The sequence below is a fragment of the Oncorhynchus kisutch genome, linkage group LG16 (assembly GCF_002021735.2).
Source record: "Oncorhynchus kisutch isolate 150728-3 linkage group LG16, Okis_V2, whole genome shotgun sequence".
Lineage (NCBI taxonomy): Eukaryota > Metazoa > Chordata > Actinopteri > Salmoniformes > Salmonidae > Oncorhynchus > Oncorhynchus kisutch.
Window position 1 is genome coordinate 47,988,300 of NC_034189.2, and position 22,274 is coordinate 48,010,573.

At 45.2% G+C, this 22,274-nt stretch overlaps 1 protein-coding gene and 1 pseudogene across 2 annotated transcripts; both read left to right on the top strand.

Annotated features, from left to right (window-relative positions):
• The first annotated feature begins 591 nt into the window (after positions 1-591).
• On the top strand, positions 592-1,542 carry LOC109882094 (lipoyltransferase 1, mitochondrial-like; annotated as a pseudogene).
• Positions 1,543-3,168: 1,626 nt separating this feature from the next.
• On the top strand, positions 3,169-22,143 carry LOC109882093 (eukaryotic translation initiation factor 5B). Of its 2 annotated transcripts, XM_031792706.1 has the most exons (23): positions 3,169-3,304; positions 6,574-6,696; positions 6,852-6,918; positions 9,959-10,706; positions 10,841-10,870; positions 11,199-11,419; positions 11,505-11,754; positions 11,856-11,942; positions 12,079-12,150; positions 12,248-12,534; positions 12,621-12,839; positions 13,716-13,783; positions 13,871-14,012; positions 14,256-14,387; positions 16,097-16,279; positions 16,540-16,701; positions 17,932-18,063; positions 18,714-18,845; positions 18,949-19,025; positions 19,155-19,319; positions 20,251-20,389; positions 20,506-20,667; positions 20,902-22,143. In XM_031792706.1, exons 1-23 carry the CDS (start codon positions 3,270-3,272, stop codon positions 21,007-21,009), a joined length of 3,741 nt encoding a protein of 1,246 aa, XP_031648566.1. In that variant the 5' UTR covers positions 3,169-3,269; the 3' UTR covers positions 21,010-22,143. The 2 variants fall into 2 exon arrangements, with proteins under 2 accessions (XP_031648566.1, XP_031648567.1); XM_031792707.1 differs by lacking the exon at positions 10,841-10,870.
• The last annotated feature ends 131 nt before the right edge of the window (positions 22,144-22,274 follow it).

Below are 22,274 nucleotides of genomic sequence, written 5' to 3' on the forward strand. Positions count from 1 at the left end.
ACTTTGTTTATTTTGAAAAATAAGCCAAAATAATATTTTAAATCCAACCCAGCCAGCCCCTCAGGAACTGGTCATCCTTTTTGACTCAATATACGATTTATGCCACTGGGTGGCGTGGAAAAAGCAGCATGGAAAATCATTTGAGCAACATGGAGTCGATATCGCTCCAGCACAGCAGATGGCAGTGTTAAACAAGGGTAAATCAACCGTGCCTTTAAGAAAATAAGAGGAAGAACAACGGAAGTATGTGTGTAAAACTAATTGGATCTGAAAACGTATTCACTCTGAACGTTTCCATTCATGTATTTTGAAAAGTTTCTTTCCACAAAAGTGATAACCTATTTTCAGATTCACAGAAGAAACGACAGATGGAGGTGCGATGATTTTAAGAACATTCTCGAATTTGTGCGCACAATCCCAAGCCTGTTTTCGATCGGCTCGAGCCAAGAGCACATTGTCAGCTGTCATTGACGAGACTGGTAAGTCAGGACTTATCATGAAATCTTTGTCAACAGACATATTTGAAAACTTAGCATTGGAGGACTGGATACACGATCATGTTGACCTCCAAAACCGGAATATGCTCTTCTTATGGAGTAATGCCCCAGCGGTGGTGATAGGGAGACATCAGAACCCGTGGCAAGAGTGCAACCTTCAGGTCATGAGACAGAAAGGGATACCGCTCGCCAGGCGACGCAGTGGGGGCGGGACTGTATTCCACGATTTAGGAAATGTCAATTTGACTTTCTTCACCTCCAAGAAAAACTATGACCGTCACAGGAATCTCCAAGTTGTGACAAGTGCTCTGAAAGGACTCAGGCCATACATGGATGTACGTGCAACAGAGAGGTTTGACATCTTGCTGAATGGCCAACACAAGATTTCAGGAACCGCTGCTAAATTGGGAAGGACAGCAGCTTACCATCGCTGCACTCTGCTGTGTTCGGCTGACAGGGAACTGCTGTCCGCGGTGCTGAAACCCACCTGCCAGGGTATCAAGAGCAATGCAACGCAAAGCGTGCCATCCCCTGTGAAGAACCTGCTGGATGAGGACCCGACGTTGGACTGTGACACTATCGTGGATTCAGTGGCATCCCAGTACAACACAGAGTTTGGTTTCAGCAGCCCTGTAACACTTGTGGACCCAAGTGATGAGCTGTCCTTGCCTGGTATCCAAAGAATGGCCCGTGAACTGTTGGCATGGGAGTGGACTTTTGGAAGGACTCCTAAGTTCAGTATCTGTACGACTTTTGAGTTGAAAAATGACACATCTATCTGCAATGCAACTCTAAACATGGACATCAAAAATGGCATTATAGAAACTTGTGACATTGAGGTTCCCTCGGACTGGCTACCTGTGGAGTTGTCTCGAGAGTTCTCCTTACACCTGATAGGGACATAATTTCCCACCTATGAGACATCAGTAATCGCAGCAGAATTTCTGAGGACAATCCCACAAAATAAAGAACTTGAAAGAAAGATGTATAATCTGTGCCGAAGAGTTGTCTTCATGATGTGAATAAAGCACTGCTGCATGACATACTGAGTTGTCCAGGGTTTTGTTATTGGGATGGTTTAATCACCAGTTTCTCTGGACCAAGGGAAGGGGTGCTCTCTGTATAGCCGTTCTAGAAAGTTATCTGTAGACCCTGGCTTTATATGCACACAAAGTATTTCTATAGCACAAATTCTGCATAAACATCTAATTACGCTGGTAACCAGTTTATAATAGCAATAAGGCACCTCGGGGGTTTGTGATACACTTATCTCCCTCACTAGCTTTAAGCACCAACTGTCAGAGCAGCTCACAGATTACTGCACCTGTACATAGCCCACCTATAATTTAGCCCAAACAACTACCTCTTTCCCTACTGTATTTTATTTATTTATTTATTTTGCTCCTTTGCACCCCATTATTTGTATTTCTACTTTGCACATTCTTCCATTGCAAATCTACCATTCCAGTGTTTTACTTGCTATATTGTATTTACTTTGCCACCATGGCCTTTTTTTGCCTTTACCTCCCTTCTCACCTCATTTGCTCACATTGTATATAGACTTGTTTATACTGTATTATTGACTGTACGTTTGTTTTACTCCATGTGTAACTCTGTGTCGTTGTATGTGTCGAACTGCTTTGCTTTATCTTGGCCAGGTCGCAATTGTAAATGAGAACTTGTTCTCAACTTGCCTACCTGGTTAAATAAAGGTGAAAAAAAATATATATATATGGCCAATATACCATGACTAAGGACTGTATCTAGGCACTCAGCATTGCCTTGTGCATAAGAACAGCCCTTAGCTGTGGTATATTGGCCATATACCATACCCCCTCTGGCCATATTTCTTAAATATACCATTTAGAAAATAGGTTACATCCTTTTACAGAGTGCAATAAATGCTGCCTCTGTAATGGGGGTCAGTGTGCTGCTAACAACTTAGCTTCCCCCACATCCTTCAACTATCCTCTGCTTTGAAAAACAAGTGATGAGAAGAAGCCCAGTGGCGGGCAGTGGGGGAAGATGGAGCGATATGGATTTTGGCTGACATTCTGCAAATGTTTGTCATGATGAAACATTAGATCCCAATACAGTTTTCTGTTCCCAAAACTAAAATATGTTATGAACAGAGTGGACTAGGTTCTATATATTTTACCCTTTGTCAAAGTTGTAAAAAATAGCTTTGTTTAGGAGTGTAAGGGTGAAATGCCAATTGACTTATTTCACACGCACACTTCACAGACTGGCGTTCCCTAACTGAAATATGGAAATACATGCTAGAAGGTGCCAATAGGATCTCGCTAGCTCGAACACAGTGCCCACTATGATTAATTTGCTCTCATTGAAAATGACATGCTGCTGTTTATCTTGGGTTGATTATAAAACTCTTTGGCCTAGCGGTTAGTGTTGAACCAGTAACTGAAAGGTTATTAGTTTGAATACCTGAGCCGATAAGGTGAAAAATCTGTTGATGTACCCTTGAGCAAGGTACTTAACCCTAATTTGCCCCTGGGATGCCGTACTACTGGCTGACCCTGTAAAACAACACATTTCTTTGCACCTGTGACAATAACAATACTATCAATAATGCGTTACTCCATTATACCTGCGCAATTTGCGCAGTGAAGATGCCCTTCACTTCAGTACAGGCAATAGAAAACGCTCTGCAACTGCGCAGGATGTGTGACCAACCCCCATTGGACCAACCATATGTGCTGTATCGGCGAACAACGAGGCTGAACATTGTGGACAAAATTAAAAACAAGGAGAATGGGGAAGAAACAGAAAAAGTCAGGCGATGACAGGTACACGATAGTGTGGCCAGTGTGTCATACGATTTGAGAAAGTTGTGATGTATGCAACATACTTCTATGACTATAACTGTTGGCTAGCTAACGCTAGTCGTACAGGCTGAGCTGGCTAGCATTAGCATGATACTGAAGCCATGAGTTTCATGTGGCGGCAGATTGCCTTGGCTAGGCCTCCCGTCTCGGCTTATTCATAAGCTAACGTTATCCTCGCGCACTTGTTTTCTACCTTTCATATTGACAATGAATTAACCAATTTATATCTCGTATAAACATACTTGATGCTGAACAACAGAGACACGAAACCTATTATTCTCGCTATTAGCTAGCACATGTTATGCAGCTACATTGGCATAGCTAGCCAGGCTCCATGCAGTCACATAATTAAGTTAATTTCCATTAGCTCGTGAGCTATCTAACTTAGCTACCTTGCTCGCCCACTAATAGGGAAACGCAGATAACTATGTTGCAATTCTAGGAGGACATTGTCAGCGAACTATTGCTGAATCTTTGAGTCACTGACAACACAAGTGAGGACCTCCAGCCTGGCTATGCCCCATGCCTGCAACATCATCCCTTTTCATTGTGCTGTCAGAAAGGGCCCTCATTCATTGTCCCAACTGTCGCCTCTATTGGCTTGAGTATCCATTCAATGGCTGTGACCCCGTGTGAGTAAACATGGTCATTTGCGATTGATACCCCAGAGATTTGTTGTTGTCCTCAGTTTGGTGGGGCTTCAGAATAAAGCAGTATACGGATCTCAATGGTTAGAATATATATATACTATTTCCATTGCCAAGTATGATGCTTTACGACCAAAAGTCTTAACCAATGTTGTTGTTCATAAATTGATACATTCCTGAATAGAGATGTCAATTGACACTGACTCACGTCTCATTACGACATAGCCCTACAATGGCTGCTTGTCTGCCAAGTGCACAAATCTACACTAGCTCCTTGTAGTAGGCACTCTTATCCACCCTTTGTAAGTCATGACCAGGTGTCTGCTTTTGACTGTGGGAATGAGCCTTGACAGATAATAGACAGAGCGACAGTAGGCTAAGTGGTGCTGGCTTGGTGGCGGTGGCGGCTGCCATTTAAGTTGATAATTGAGGGATATATATTGACTGACCTGCCGTGATGGTGAGCTCTCACCCCTTGTACTGTATACTGCTGATCTGCAGCCTGCTCCTGTTCCAGTCAACTCTGCTGTGAGGTCAAGATGATACCAGGCCAGGGCTAAAGATGGCGCTGAACAGCAATGGCGGAAGATATTAAAGCTTGATTAACTATGGTCCTCTCTGTTCCCCATAACCAACAACTATTATAGGTCTGGTCCAGAAACAACCACTAGCCCCTAACCCTAAAGGCACTTGTATTTAAGCAATATTCCTAGTAGTTATTACAGGTAAATTAGTGAAAGGAATAACATTGATAGAGCAGGATAATTCCATCAACATCCTGTCTATCTGCTGCTTCTTCATGATTTTATTACCCAGAGGCAAGAGTGTCTGCACTGTGCACCCTGTGTGTTTCACCCGGGGTTGGGCCCTGTTCCTTCTAACATAGAGGTGCTTTCCACTGCTGATGCAACAGGCATGCAAGGAAGCTAGCCTCACCCTCTGTATAAAGTCTGAGGCTGAGCAGACGTAGGGCTTTTAGTCTCAAAGATCCATGTGCTGCTTCAGGTAAGGTTATTGTGGTTGGATTGTGGATGGTTAGTAGTTGAGATGATCATAATGGTCATTACAGGTTAGGGACTGAAGTTGTTTGTCTTTCATGTTTGGTTTTCATCTTCACCCGTCTGACATAAGAATTAGAATTAGTTATTGCATTTTTTTGGACTGAAGGCGTAACAGTGTCAAGTGTGCAGCTGCCATTCAGGTGGTGGTGTTGTTCTTGTTGGATGCACACTTCCCACTGTCAGGGTTGATTTGTGGCCACCAGCAAGTCATTTTAGGACCGCAGTAAAGCCTTCAAATCTGTCAACATTTTCTGTTGACAAGACTTTTTAGTGTCCTGTGACTGACTGGGTCTGACTGACTGACTGGGTCTGTCTTTGTTGGACTGACTGACTGGGTCTGTCTTTTGTCGGACTGACTGGGTCTGTCTTTGTCGGACTGAATGACTGGGTCTGTCTTTTGTCGGACTGACTGACTGGGTCTGTCTTTTGTCGGACTGACTGACTGACTGGGTCTGTCTTTTGTCGGACTGACTGACTGACTGACTGACTGGGTCTGTCTTTTGTCGGACTGACTGACTGACTGACTGGGTCTGTCTTTTGTCGGACTGACTGACTGGGTCTGTCTTTTTGTCGGACTGGATATGAAAGTCATATTTGCGTGAAATGTGCTAATTTGATCAAGGCTGCAAATATTTGAAATCCCACACATCTGTTGCTAGTTTGTATCATTTTGCTGCTAACACGGAACCCAAACCGGCTACGCGCGTGTGCCGTCTGGCATTTTATATATGTATTTTGTCCCCCCACACCAAATGCGATCACGACACAAAGGTTAAAATATCAAAACAAACTCTCAACCAATTATATTAATTTGGGGACAGATCCAAAGCGTTAAACATTTATGGCAATTTAGCTAGCTAGCTTGCACTTGCTATCTAATTTCTCCTTTTTATCTAGCTTGCTGTTGCTAGCTAATTTTTCCTGGGATGAAAACATTTGAGTTGTTATTTTACCTGAAATGCACAAGGTCCTCTACTCCGCCAATTAATCCACACATAAAACGGTCAACCGAATCGTTTCTAGTCATTTCTCCTCCTTCCAGGCTTTTTCTTCTCTTGACTTTATATTGCGATTGGCAACTTTCATAAATTAGGTGTATTACCGCCACTGACCTCGTTCGTCTTTCAGTCACCCATGTAGGTATAACCAATGAGGAGATGGCACGTGGGTATCTGCTTCTGTAAACCAATGAGGAGATGGGAGAGGCAGGAGTTGCAGCGCGATCTGCGTCACAAATAGAACTAACTTCTATTTTATCCCTTGACATCGCAGATGCTTGTTGGCGCCGTGTGAGCAGTGTTGGTGCAATAATTGAATAACATAGATTTCTACATTTATTTTGCATGCTCGCTCACGCGACGCAAGCGGTGTAGTCAGCCTGTAAGCCTGCATTTTTTGTAACATAGCATATGGCAGAAATCTGCATGGAGAAAGAAGCATGTGGTTCCCAGCTATGCTTGATAATGCTGTCTTTTACCATGTGTAATGTGCATCATATGTGATTTGCATAACTTTGTTTCAGTGCCAAAGACGGTGGCATCGACCTTGACGCCCTAGCAGCAGAAATCGAAGGAGCGGGAGCCTCCAAGGAGCAAGGTAAAGGAAAGGCCAAGAAGAAGAAAGACAAAAAGAAAGACGATTTTGAGTAAGTCTTTATTTCTCTCTCTTCGACTGTAATGAACGCTCCATTTTAAAATAACTAAGGAAGTAAGAACCAACTGTTGGAGGGAAATATTTCTACACTTGCCTTGGACTTTGCAGCCTACTGTGTATTGATCATAATGATTTGATCTTTAACAGTGAAGACGACATCCTGAAGGAGCTGGAGGAACTGTCACTTGAAACCACAGGAGCTAAAGGCAGCAAGGTGAAGTGTAGCCATATGCTAATCTTCAAATGTAATGACCCTATACCAGGCTATAGCCCAATGCTAATCTGCATATGTAATGACCCTATAGTAGGCTATAACAGGGTTTCCGTTAGCCAGTAATAGCCGGCTTAAAAAAATAAATGAGAAAAGCTGATAATGCGTTTTAGCCTATTGACGGAAATACCAATTAATGTAAATACATTTGACCGTTCATGCTTATTCTTTCTATAGGTTAATTAGCATAATTTAGTGTCATTAAATTGCCGCTTGTGTATATTCGTTATGTATCTTCTTAATCACATGTGCACAGCATACAGATACTGAGCCTTAAACCAGGAAAATCTGTCAGACAGAGCTTTTATAAGCCCAATCATTGCACAACAATTATAAATGCAATCGTGGGTTGAAAACATTTTTGTTTTGTTATTATTTGTTATTTCTCTACTGGTAATTGAAGCGTGCTTCCCATTCGTCATTCAAATACACAGGCAACGGAAGGCAGGCTTCGTCAGGCTTCACACACCACTTTGCAATGAGCTGGAGGCAGTAAGCCTCTTGAAAATGTATAGCTACTTAATTGTTTGAAACCTCAACGTTTTACGACATATTATGAGGCGTGTTTTACCTTTTGCTTCAAAGTAGACTAGGCAGAATCCCACCATATCCGTGGAGGAAAATATTTTATACAGACTATAGACTATTTCTCTTCTTTTCTATTGGTTATCAACTTTCTTTCATTGTCCGGTAGCCAAATGCACATTCCCGCCTAGCCTACTGCCTTGTGCACATTGCTGAATTAATCATCTTAAAAAATAATATTTTTTAAACATTTAAGCGAAATGTTCTGATCTGTTGCGTCCGACTCGTTGCTTTTTAAAGTATGTTTTATGTATCCGAGGCCTACTGGTTGTATGAATTTGGGATCTATCGTCCGACAACTGTCCCAGAGTCTGTTTGGGCTCTTTCCATCTCAACAAACGGACCAATAGAATAGGTCAACTTTTCTACTATGGGGGATAGTAGATTGACAGGCACATGCACAGTGATAAAAGGCTAGGGAATGCTAAGGTTTCCCTAAGTAAATGTTATTAAATTGCCAAAATGATATAGCCTGATTAGCCTACTCCTGTCTATACAGAAATAAATACAATCATTTAAAACAGGCTGTTAAGCATGATTTGGCCACAGAGGATCATTAGCCTCCTCCAGCCTTAAACATGTTTAATAAGTTGTGGATTGTTTTAAATCCCATTGCCTATAGTTGGAAGGAAAGGCAGCACGCGGAATTTGGGCAGCACACGTGGAAAATTCCAAATAGATTATTGTTAAGTTATGACTGTCAATGAAAAGAGGCCCAGCCAGACATATTGGAATATTTCAAAATTCAATCATGGGAAAACACAGTTTGGAAAGAAGCATGGCTATTGCTGTAAAGAGAAGACAATGAAAACACTCTGTAAATTCAAATTGAATTTACAATCTGTAAATTCTCAACTCAATTGAGCGTACAACAGTAGGCCTATAGCCTATCTTATTGGCACCAGCAGAGACATCGGTAATATCCCCGTTAAGTGCGCTTTGCTCAAATTCACTCTTTATCATTGTCGTGTCTGTGTCACTAAAAAGTTTGTTTTTGGACTATAATTGTCCTCCTCCAGTTTAGATGGACGTCATATTCTGTCACCCTTTCCGGTAGACCTATTATATTGTGAGTGTCAGCAGAGTAGGCTACCCTGTAATTTGTCATTTAAAACAAGATTCTGCTAATGTCTGCAGTCATATAAAGTGTAGTAGAATTGCATGAAATGTGTTTTTATAAAAGGCCATATTTGTTTTATGTGCACAGAAAGAAAAAATGTATCTGATATAGCCGAGGCCTCGAGAAAAAATGTATCTGATATAGCCGAGGCCTCGAGAAAAACTGTATCTGATATAGCCGAGGCCTCGAGAAAAAATGTATCTGATATAGACGAGGCCTCGAGAAAAACTGTATCTGATATAGACGAGGCCTCGAGAAAAAATGTATCTGATATAGCCGAGGCCTCGAGAAAAACTGTATCTGATATAGCCGAGGCCTTGAGAAAAAATGTATCTGATATAGACGAGGCCTCGAGAAAAACTGTATCTGATATAGACGAGGCCTCGAGAAAAACTGTATCTGATATAGACGAGGCCTCGAGAAAAACTGTATCTGATATAGACGAGGCCTCGAGAAAAAATGTATCTGATATAGACGAGGCCTCGAGAAAAAATGTATCTGATATAGACGAGGCCTCGAGAAAAAATTTATCTGATATAGACGAGGCCTCGAGAAAAAATGTATCTGATATAGACGAGGCCTCGAGAAAAACTGTATCTGATATAGACGAGGCCTCGAGAAAAAATGTATCTGATATAGACGAGGCCTCGAGAAAAACCGTATCTGATATAGCCGAGGCCTCGAGAAAAAATGTATCTGATATAGCCGAGGCCTCGAGCTCCGCCACGCATTGAACAGACTTTTTTGCGAACAGTGATTGAGTTATATTATTAATCAAAATGTTGACTGTCCGATTTACTCCTTAAGAATAGTAGGTTATCTTACATAAGTCTGCTAATGCGATGATTCATGGAATGCTTTATTATAAAGGGGCATTTTTCCTGGGAAAAATAGCTTCCCCAAACTTGAAACTCGCTGCCTATTTTTGCTGTTCGTCACTCGTCTTGTTGGCTGAGGAAAAGTTCATGTGGACAGATATTCTAACATCTTCAAAGTGCGCGGTAAGAAGGACACAGGTCACTACATCCTTGACTTGCATGTTCTGTTCAAATGAATTACCATAATCTAAATGTGATGACTGTTATTCTGGGCAAGTGGGTGGAAGCCTAGTCAGGGTATGCACCCAATGCATAGTCCTATGGGTCCAGTCATGTCTGGCGCCACAGTTTCTAACCGGAAACCCTGGGCTAATAGCCCAATGCTAATCTGCATATGTAATGACCCTGTCTGGCAAAGCACATGCTTCTATGGAGCACTCATCACTTCCGCAATCCACAGAAACCAGACGCCACAGACGAGCCGGAGAGTGCCGCCGAGCCCCCGCCGCCCACCAAAGCAGAGAAGAAGAAGACGCGGAAGGGCAAGCGAGCCAGCCTGGAGGATGACGACGGGGACGACGAAGAGGTTTCGGGTATGGGTGACGTGGAAGACGAAGACAAGCAGAAGGACAAGAAGACGTCTGCTGCCCCCGCTGTTGCTGCTGCTGCTGGCTCAGACTCGGAGGACGACGCCTCACGGACCCGGAGGAAACCCAAGGCAGGGAAGAAAGGAGGCCGCAAGGAGGCCTCGGACGAGGAAGAGGAGGATGACGATGGCGGTGCGAGGAAAGGAGAGGGGGGAGGGGAGGATGATTCAGATGATGACGACTCGGTGGACGCATCGCAGGCTGGAAAGAAAGGCAAGAAGAAGAAGGGCAAAGCCAAGGCAGACAGTGAAGAAGAGGAAGAGGAGGAGGGAACCTTCAAGATGAAGACGGCAGCTCAGAAGAAGGCAGAGAAGAAGGAGAGAGACCGCAAGAAGAAAGAGGAGGACAGGGCTAAGCTGAAGAAGCAGAAGGAGAAGGAGGAGGAGAAAGAGGGGAGTATTGAGGTTGCAGCAGTGCCTAAGAAAGAGGTAGTGAAGAAGAGTGAGCCAGCGGTGGCCCCAGCAGCAGCCCCAACCCCAGCAGCAGCCCACACCCCAGCAGCAGAGATGGAGGCAGCAGCAGAGATTGAAGATCAGGAAGGGGCTGATCCTCAAGGAGAAGGTGAGATTTACAATGGGTTTATATTGTATCCATTCCACAGCCTAAACGGCAACACTTTACAATGAGTTGCCCATATGCCATGTAGGAACTACTGTCGTTTTAAGAATGTGTAAATGCTTATCTGTACCCATTAGCTGCCGATGAGGTGCTTGAAGCAATTAATGGTAAGAGAAGGAAACAAACAGATTTCTGCTTCAAGGTAGCTTGTTAGATGCCTTAATTTTGCTGGACCCCAGGATGAGCAGCATAATACATACAAATACACGTGTTAATGTGTAGTTGCATGCAGTTGCAATAGTAGAAGTCTACTGATCTTAATTCTGTACCCATTAGCTGCCGATTTGGTGGTGGAAACAATGAATGAACCCAATGGTGATGTTTTCAAAGTAGTTAAAACTGTGTAGTTACATGCAATTAGTCCAAAATGTAGAAATGGCTTACATAGTTACTGTGCTGTGACTGATTTCTGTCGGGGGATTTGTGCTACTTCAGAAGAGGAAGGGGGAGACAAGAAGGGCAAGAAAGACAAGAAGAAGAAGAAGGGGGACAAGGAGAAGGAGAAAGAGGAGAAGAAGAAGGGACCCAGCAAGGCCACAGTGAAAGCCATGCAGGAGGCTCTGGCTCACATGAAGGAGGAAGAGGAGCGTGCCAAGAAGGAGGAAGAGGAGAACCTGCGTCGCCTGGAAGAGCAGGAGGCTCAGAGACTGGAGCAGGTTAAACACACACACACACACACACTGTATACACACACACACACTGACCTCTTACCAACTGACCTCTTCAATGTAACACCTACAGGAGCGTCTGGAACAGGAGCGCAAGGAGAAGAAGAAACAGAAGGAGAAAGAGAGGAAGGAGAGGCTGAAGAAGGAGGGCAAACTGCTGACCAAAGCCCAGAAAGAGGCCCGGGCCAGGGCTGAGGCCACACTTGAACTCCTGAAGGCCCAGGGTATTGAAGTGCCATCCAAAGACGACTCAGTGCCAAAGAAGAAGCCAGTGTACGGAGACAAGAGGAAAAAGAAGCCCCAACAAGCACAGACCCCTGAAGGTAACAGCCTCTTCCAATCCACATCAAATACATGTCCAACTGCAAAGTCATCTATCTATTTGTTTGTGCCTCGTCCCTCATTCCTCCTCTTCCCCGGTCAGAGATCTCAGAGGTCATGTCACCCACGTCGGAGATGGCAGAGCCAGTCATCTCACCGATGGCCGTGGAAACCCCCGAAGTACCAGCAGGTAAAATGGACCATAGATCTTGGAGACGGAGCCTTCCTTAATGTCCTCCGCTTGTTGTCCAGATCTGGGTGTAACGCCAGACAACTTTCATTGCCTCAGTCACATTTTGTGTCGTGTCTTCCTGTCCCTCCCCCAGAGGTAGAGCAGAAAGCTGAGTCTGCAGTTGATGACTGGGAGGCTATTGCTGAGACTATCGATCAGGACAAAGGTAAGACAGGACAGACTTTAGGTTTTTAGCAATATGGCAATATCTCCCAAAGGCTTGGTGGCTTACACCTCACATAACGTCTCTTCTCCCTCTACAGAGCTGAAGACGGTCCACATTGAGGTGAAGCCAGAGACGCCAAAACAGCCCCAACAGAAACCCTTGTCACAGCCGGAGGAAGAGGAGGAGGACGAGGAGGAAGAGGATGATGAAGAGGAGGAGAGTGAGGAGGAGGAGAAGGAGAGTCAGCCTCACACAACGCAGCAGGCCCCAGCCACTAAGAGGAAGGGAGGGAAGGAGAGCTCAGAGTCCAGTAGTGACAGCGACTCAGATGACGATCGCACTAAAGAGGAGCGGATCTACGACAAGGCCAAGAAGCGTATTGAGGTAGTCTTTCACAAACACACATCCTATCAACATTGTTAAACGGTAGGGAAGTGTAATGTTGTTGTCTCTGTGCTCCTCCTCTGTAGAAACGGCGAGCAGAGAACATAAAGAACATAAACCTGGACAAGCTCCGCTCCCCCGTCGTCTGTGTACTGGGCCACGTAGACACAGGCAAGACCAAGATCCTGGACAAGCTGAGGCATACACACGTACAGGACGGAGAGGCAGGAGGGATCACCCAACAGATCGGAGCCACTAACGTACCGCTGGAGGCCATCGTAGAGCAGACCAAGATGGTGAAGAACGTGAGTACTGCTGCTCCTCTCCCTTCAGCTCAGACCCAGTCATACACTGAGCAGTGACCGTACACTGAGCAGTGACCGTACACTGAGCAGTGACCATACACTGAGCAGTGACCGTACAATGAACAGTGACCGTACACTGAGCAGTGACCGTACACTGAGCAGTGACCGTACACTGAGCAGTGACCGTACACTGAGCAGTGACCGTACACTGAACAGTGACCGTACACTGAGCAGTGACCGTACACTGAGCAGTGACCGTACACTGAACAGTGACCGTACACTGAACAGTGACCGTACACTGAGCAGTGACCGTACACTGAGCAGTGACCGTACACTGAGTGTACAAAACATTAGAAACACCTTCTGTTTTGCCCTCAGAACAGTCTCAGTTCGACGGGGCATGGACTCTACAAGGTGTAGAGGTGTTGACTCCTATGCTTCACAGTTGTCAAGTTGGCTGGATGTCCTTTGGGTGGTGGACCATTCTTGATACACACGGGAAACTGTTGAATGTGAAAAACACAGCAGCGTTGCAGTTCTTGACACACTCAAACTGGTGCGCCTGGCACCTACTACCTTACCCCGTTCAAAGGCACTTCAGTGTTTTGTCTCGCCCATCCACCCTCTGAATGGCACACATACACAATCCATGTCCCAAGGCTTAAAAATCCTTCTTTCATCTACACTGATTGAATTGGATTTAACAAGTGACATCAATAAGGGATCATAGCTGTCACCTGGATTCATCTGGTCTGTCTGTCATGGAAAGAGCAGGTGTTCCGAATGTTTTGTACACTCAGTGTATGTATGGCATTGGATTTGAATAGATAGTTGGTGTTTAATGGCTCTTTAATCATTTCATTGTTTCCTCTTCAGTTCAACAACGAGGCCATTAAAATCCCAGGAATGCTGATCATCGACACCCCAGGCCACGAGTCTTTCAGGTAAACCCTCATACAGAAAAATGTGTGTCCACTGCCCTAAATGTGTTTGTCCTGACTGCGTCTCGCTCCGTCTGTCTGTGTGTCCAGTAACCTGAGGAACCGGGGCAGCTCTCTGTGTGACATAGCTATCCTGGTGGTGGACATCATGCACGGCCTGGAGCCTCAGACCCTGGAGTCCATCAACCTGCTCAAGGAGAAGAAGTGTCCCTTCATTGTAGCACTTAACAAGGTCAGTCTGTCTGTTCAGACATGCTCATAGCTTACCTCTGGGATGGATGGATGGATAGATGTCTAGTAGAGGACTTGCATGTATTAAAGGCACTCAATAGCCCACAATTCACTGGGAATAAAGCTACCAGGATACAATAGCTTGCGGAAGTCCTTTTTTTTTCACAAATAGTTAATTGGTTGCCCATCCATGTGACGTGTATTTTTGTCCCTTCTATTCGTTCCATTTCTATGTCTACTCCAGATTGACCGTCTGTACGACTGGAAGAAGAGTCCAGACACAGACGTGGTGGCCACACTGAAGAAGCAGAAGAAGAACACCAAGGATGAGTTTGACGAGAGGGCCAAAGCTGTCATCGTGGAGTTCGCCCAGCAGGTCACTAACTATATGAACAACGGAGGGGGAAAGAGTTTTGGCGTTGACAGCACTTTTCACAACTATGACAGACAAAATGAGAAAAAAATTCCAGAAAATCACATTGTAGGATTTTTTATGAATTTATTTGCAAATTATGGTGGAAAATAAGTATTTGGTCACCTACAAACAAGCAAGATTTCTGGCTCTCACAGACCTGTAACTTCTTCTTTAAGAGGCTCCTCTGTCCTCCACTCGTTACCTGTATTGATGGCACCTGTTTGAACTTGTTATCAGTATAAAAGACACCTGTCCACAACCTCAAACAGTCACATTCCAAACTCCACTATGGCCAAGACCAAAGAGCTGTCAAAGGACACCAGAAACAAAATTGTAGACCTGCACCAGGCTGGAAAGACTAAATCTGCAATAGGTAAGCAGCTTGGTTTGAAGAAATCAACTGTGGGAGCAATTATTAGGAAATGGAAGACATACAAGACCACTGATAATCTCCCTCGATCTGGGGCTCCACGCAAGATCTCACCCCGTGGGGTCAAAATGATCACAAGAACGGTGAGCAAAAATCCCAGAACCACACGGGGGGACCTAGTGAATGACCTGCAGAGAGCTGGGACCAAAGTAACAAAGCCTACCATCAGTAACACACTACGCCGCCAGGGACTCAAATCCTGCAGTGCCAGACATGTCCAGGCCCGTCTGAAGTTTGCTAGAGAGCATTTGGATGATCCAGAAGAAGATTGGGAGAATGTCAGATGAAACCAAAATATAACTTTTTGGTAAAAACTCAACTCGTTGTGTTTGGAGGACAAAGAATGCTGAGTTGCATCCAAAGAACACCATACCTACTGTGAAGCATGGGGGTGGAAACATCATGCTTTGGGGCTGTTTTTCTGCAAAGGGATCAGGACGACTGATCCGTGTAAAGGAAAGAATGAATGGGGCCATGTATTGTGAGATTTCGAGTGAAAACCTCCTTCCATCAGCAAGGGCATTGAAGATAAAACGTGGCTGGGTCTTTCAGCATGACAGTGATCCCAAACACACCGCCCGGGCCATGAAGGAGTGGCTTCGTAAGAAGCATTTCAAGGTCCTGGAGTGGCCTAGCCAGTCTCCAGATCTCAACCCCATAGAAAATCTTTGGAGGGAGTTGAAAGTCCGTGTTGCCCAGCAACAGCCCCAAAACATCACTGCTCTAGAGGAGATCTGCATGGAGGAATGGGCCAAAATACCAGCAACAGTGTGTGAAGACTTACAGAAAACATTTGACCTCTGTCATTGCCAACAAAGGGTATATAAGAAAGTATTGAGATAAACTTTGGTTATTGACCAAATACTTATTTTCCACCATAATTTGCAAATAAATGTATTAAAAATCCTACAATGTGATTTTCTGGATTTTTTTTTCTCATTTTGTCTGTCATAGTTGAAGTATACCTATGATGAAAATTACAGGCCTCTCTCATCTTTTTAAGTGGGAGAACTTGCACAATTGGTGGCTGACTAAATACTTTTTTGCCCACTGTATATATTTATATTCTGGTCTCTGACATTGCTCGTTCTGATATTTCTTCATTTCATTCGTATGTTGTTATTGTGTTAGACAGGACTTCACTGGTAGAGCTAGAACGATAAGCATTTCACTGCATCTTAACATCTACAGATCTGCGTATGCGACCAATTAACTTTGATTTGATTGTGTATTCGTACAGGGTCTGAACGCAGCCCTCTTCCATGAGAACAAGGACCCGAGGACCTTTGTGTCTCTGGTGCCCACCTCGGCCCACTCCGGGGACGGCATGGGCAACCTGATCGCTCTGCTGGTGGAGCTCACCCAGACCATGCTGGCACGACGCCTGGCACACTGCGACGAGCTCAGGGCTCAGGTCATGGAGGTGAGGGACAATTACTACATTACTGTCACAGTTTATGGGGACGAGGAAGAATGATCCTCCCTGTTGTTGTCACGGTTAGATTGCTGTTATTTTAGGGTCGTTTCCGTTACACCAGTCGCACTACCGTTACGTCAGTGTCATTACTGTTGCGTCATTACCGTTACATTGGTGTCATTACCGTTACGTCAGTGTCATTACCGTTGCGTCATCTAACACTTAATGTTGTATTAAACTCAACATGTGTCCCTGTCCATCGTCAGGTGAAAGCCCTGCCTGGTATGGGCACCACTATAGACGTGATCCTGATCAACGGGGTTCTCCGGGAGGGCATGACTGTCATCGTCCCGGGGGTGGAGGGACCCATCGTCACCCAGATCAGGGGGCTGCTGCTGCCTCCACCCATGAAGGAGCTCAGGGTCAAGGTATGGAGGAAATGATATGTTGGGCCTTTCTTTATTAAAGAGCACTTGTAGGAGCAGCAGACAGTTCTGACCTGATTTCAACAGGAATGTCATGCTGTCCATGACTTGGCTAGGGGTTCATCCTAACTTCCACGTCTCATTTTCACTAAATAATTCACTGATGTCAATGGCAGACTAAGCGATAATTTGACGGTGGAAGTTAGAATTAGCAGCAGGTAGTCTAGCGGTTAGAGCATTGGGCCAGTAACTGAAAAGTCGCTGGTTCAAATACCCGAACCGACAACGTGTAAAATCTGTCTGTGCCTTTGAGCAAGAGGCCCATTACTACTATGGCTGATCCTGTAAAACAACACATTTCACTGCACCTAGGCCCCATAATGATGATCTGTGTGTAGTATTAATGAATGATCTGACCCCCTGTCCTCTTTAGAACCAGTAGGTATAATGAATGATCTGACCCCTGTCCTCTTTAGAACCAGTAGGTAGTATTAATGAATGATCTGACCCCCTATCCTCTTTAGAACCAGTAGGTATAATGAATGATCTGACCCCTGTCCTCTTTAGAACCAGTAGGTAGTATTAATGAATGATCTGACCCCCTGTCCTCTTTAGAACCAGTAGGTATTATTAATGAATGATCTGACCCCTGTCCTCTTTAGAACCAGTAGGTAGTATTAAAGAATGATCTGACCCCCTGTCCTCTTTAGAACCAGTAGGTATTATTAATGAATGATCTGACCCCTGTCCTCTTTAGAACCAGTAGGTAGTATTAAAGAATGATCTGACCCCCTGTCCTCTTTAGAACCAGTAGGTATTATTAATGAATGATCTGACCCCTGTCCTCTTTAGAACCAGTAGGTAGTATTAATGAATGATCTGACCCCCTGTCCTCTTTAGAACCAGTAGGTATTATTAATGAATGATCTGACCCCTGTCCTCTTTAGAACCAGTAGGTAGTATTAATGAATGATCTGACCCCCTGTCCTCTTTAGAACCAGTAGGTAGTATTAATGAATGATCTGACCCCCTGTCCTCTTTAGAACCAGTAGGTAGTATTAATGAATGTCTGACCCCCTGTCCTCTTTAGAACCAGTAGGTAGTATTAAAGAATGATCTGACCCCCTGTCCTCTTTAGAACCAGTAGGTAGTATTAATGAATGATTTGTCCCCCTGTCCTCTTTAGAACCAGTAGGTAGTATTAATGAATGATCTGACCCCTGTCCTCTTTAGAACCAGTATGAGAAGCATAAGGAGGTGTGTACGGCCCAGGGAGTGAAGATCCTGGGGAAAGACCTGGAAAAGACCCTGGCAGGGCTCCCCCTGCTGGTGGCCCACAAGGAGGACGAGGTGGCCGTGCTCAGGGTGAGACTGGCACATTTAAGCAATAAGGCCCGGGGGGGTGTGGTATATGACAAATGTACCACGGCTAAGGGCTGTTCTTAAGCATGACGCAACGCAGAGTGCCTGGATATAGCCCTTAGCTGTGGTATATTGCTTATTGCTATTATAAACTGGTTACCAACGTAATTAGAACAGTAAAAATAAATGTTTTGTCATACCCTGGGTATATGGTCTGATATATCACAGTTTTCGGACAATCAGTGTTCAGGGCTCGAACCACCCAGTTTATGTACTGTGTATCAGAGGTTCTTAAAAATGTTCAGCTCGAGACCCAAATGAAAAATTGACCCTGTGACCCAAATCATCCTCCAACCACCCAAATTAAGAAGAAATAGTGTGGGATTATAGATGTATTCTCATTATTCGCAACCCACTTGGAACCCGACCCATAGTTGAAGAAACCCTTCTGTGTATGAAAACAGGGCTGTGTCTCAATAGTGTTAGACTGGATCCCTCTGCCACCTACGGCTACATGTCAATAGTTATGAATGGCTCCCTGCTTCCTCTCCTTGTCTTTTTTTTCCATCTCTTGAGTTAGTTACTAGTACACACACACACACACACACACACACAGTGTATTGAGATCTTCTGCATTATGATATCCCCTGCAGGATGAGCTGGTGCGGGAGCTGAAACAGACTCTGAACTCCATCAAGCTGGAGGAGAAGGGTGTGTACGTCCAGGCCTCCACTCTCGGATCCCTGGAAGCCTTGCTCGAGTTCCTACGAGTGTCCAAAGTGCCTGTGAGTATCACCCATGTACACACACACACACACCGTATCAAACTACAATATAGTATTGAGAAACTGTGCTGTAATGTTGATGTTTTTCCGTCTCCTCCAACAGTACGCTGGCATCAACATCGGTCCAGTCCACAAGAAAGACGTGATGAAAGCTTCCACTATGCTGGAGCATGACCCACAGTGTGTGACCTCTTCTGTCTTCTCTCCTTTCTATACCCTGTCATACATTTGTTTGATAGGTTAATTACGCTGAGACAGTAACCAATCTGTGTAAACTGGACAATAAAAGTCCATGCTGTCCTGTTCTAGGTATGCAACGATCCTGGCGTTTGATGTGAAGGTGGAGAGGGACTCTCAGGAGATGGCTGATAGTCTGGGGGTCAGGGTGTTCAGCGCTGAGATCATCTACCACCTGTTTGATGCCTTCACCAAGTACAGAGAGGACTACAAGAAGGCCAAGCAGGACGAGTTCAAGTATGTGAACACACACACACACGATATGTGATACCAACCATAACTTTGTTTTGCTGTCATAGGCCTTAGCATAAGTGATCCACACTCAGCCCATTGGAAGGCTACACCTGTCCTGCCTAGGCTAGGTTTCCAGACAGGACAGTAGGCATACCTGGGCTAGGTTTCCAGACAGGACAGTAGGCATGGGGTATGCCTGGGCTAGGTTTCCAGACAGGACAGTAGGCATGGGGTATGCCTGGGCTAGGTTTCCAGACAGGACAGTAGGCATGGGGTATGCCTAGGCTAGGTTTCCAGACAGGACAGTAGGCATACCTGGGCTAGGTTTCCAGACAGGGCGGTAGGTGTGGGGTATGCCTGGGCTAGGTTTCTAGATAGGACAGTAGGTGTGGGTTATGCCTGGGCTAGGTTTCCAGAAAGGACAGTAGGCATGGGGTATGCCTGGGCTAGGTTTCCAGGCAGGACAGTAGGTGTGGGGTATGCCTGGGCTAGGTTTCAAGACAGGGCGGTAGGTGTGGGGTATGCCTGGGCTAGGTTTCCAGGCAGAACAGTAGGTGTGGGTTATGCCTGGGCTAGGTTTCCAGGCAGAACAGTAGGTGTGGGTTATGCCTGGGCTAGGTTTCCAGGCAGGACAGTAGGTGTGGGTTATGCCTGGGCTAGGTTTCCAGACAGGACAGTAGGTGTGGGTTATGCCTGGGCTAGGTTTCCAGGCAGGACAGTAGGTGTGGGGTATGCCTGGGCTAGGTTTCCAGACAGGACAGTAGGTGTGGGTTATGCCTGGGCTAGGTTTCTAGATAGGACAGTAGGTTTGGGTTATGCCTGGGCTAGGTTTCCAGGCAGGACAGTAGGTGTGGGTTATGCCTGGGCTAGGTTTCTAGATAGGACAGTAGGTTTGTGGTGTACTAACAGTCATTTTCTCTGTCATTTTCCACAGACACATTGCTGTGTTCCCCACTAAGCTGAAGATCCTGCCTCAGTTCATCTTCAACTCTAGAGACCCCATAGTCATGGGAGTCAACGTGGAGGCTGGGGTCCTCAGACAGGGAACCCCACTCTGTGTGCCCAGCAAGGGGGTGAGTGTGTGTGTGTATATGTAGAGTGCAGTGTGTGTTTGTGGGACCTGTTTCTATCTTTGTAGGACGTAGGAACAGGTGTAATAATATTATCTGACTGACTTCCTCCCTGTCAGTTTGTGGACATTGGCATCGTGACCAGCATTGAGATCAACCACAAGATGGTGGACAGTGCCAAGAAGGGCCAGGAGATCTGTATAAAGATCGAACCGATCCCCGGAGAGGCACCCAAGATGTTCGGCCGACACTTTGAGGCCACCGACATCCTCGTCAGCAAGGTACATTCACAGAGAGGAGAAAGACAACACTTTTCTTTTCAATGTTCAAATTACCGTGTGGTGGGTTTTCAGGTCAATATAGTGTATCAGATATAGTAAGTACTCACTGTTACATTGTACCTACAGCAGGTACCCAAACTCTAACAACACTGGGTTCTGTATTAGAAGTAGTGGACCATCATGAGAATGGGGAGACTTCGGAGTTCTGAATGTGGTCTTTTGTTTGTTCTCCAGATCACCAGAGCGTCCATCGATGCCCTGAAGAACTGGTTCAGAGACGAGATGGGCAAATCTGACTGGCAGCTCATCATGGAGCTCAAGAAGACTTTTGAAATCATCTGAACGGAAGAACGGGCACACATCTTCATGTCTTCAGGCGGCCGCAGCACACCTACACACAAACACACACACCACTGATCATGTGACACCTGATCAAAGACACACACACACACACACTTGTTCATCACACCCACGTATGCATACACCCATAAATGGTGGGAGCAGTGCAGTGTCCCACTTTTCCCCCTCTCCCCCATCCCCTCCCCCCCGGTGGGTGGGGGAGTGTATTTTTAGAGGGGAAACAGTGTTTTTCTGTGAGAAACTAAAAACTATTTCCTGCTGTTGTTAACAGTGACAGTTTAGACAGCATCGACACACACTATTCCAACGTGCCTGTTGTTTGGAATCATCTTGAGTTTTGTTTTTCATTTTGCCACTCTCTCTCTCACCCTCCACATCCGTCTGCTGCTGGAGTCCTGCCCTCTGTAATCACTCTGGTGTTCAGGCTGGGGTGAGACTGGAGAGGGGGCGAGTGGGGAGTGGAGAAAGCTGGGTCAGGCGTCACCGGAACCACAGATCTACAGAATTCAGCAAACTGGGTTTGACAAGTTTGCGTGGGTGCCATGTTGGCACCGGAAGTCACAAGGAGAATGACATTCCACCGAGAATGCAAATGAGAACCTTATTGTTATGACACGTTGGTTGCCAACATGGAGGCTAGTTTGCTGAACTCTTTATATCTATCACGGATCAAGGGGAGCTGTGCGCCAAAGGCCTGAATTAGAAGAGGGGAGAGGGGAGGCATTCTTACCAGAAGTTTTAGACGTCTGAATAATACGACCGTGTCAGTGTTTTCTCTTTTCTTGAATGCAGTTATTTTATGGTCCTTTTAAAAAGCTCCTCCCTCTCTGACATCACCACCACCCACCACCAGCCCCCCCTGTCAGCGCAGTTCGACTGGTGCCTACGGACCTTTTTTTTTACCATGAATGAACTAGGTGACAAAATAGGTGGTCCCTCTTCTCTCTACTTGAGTTCAAAATGTAAAAGATAATAAAAAATCTACATCAATAAAGACATATTTATAGAAGTTGCAAACTCTGCCCCCTCTGCCTTGTTGTATATTTTGGATAATGGTATGAATGGAATATGCATTGAATTCAATTCTATAAAAAATAAATATGAAGTGCTACTTTCCCTGGTTTCATATGCTGTTATTAGTGAGGTCGAGTTCCCCTGGTTTCATATGCTGTTATTAGTGAGGTCGAGTTCCCCTGGTTTCATATGCTGTTATTAGTGAGGTCGAGTTCCCCTGGTTTCATATGCTG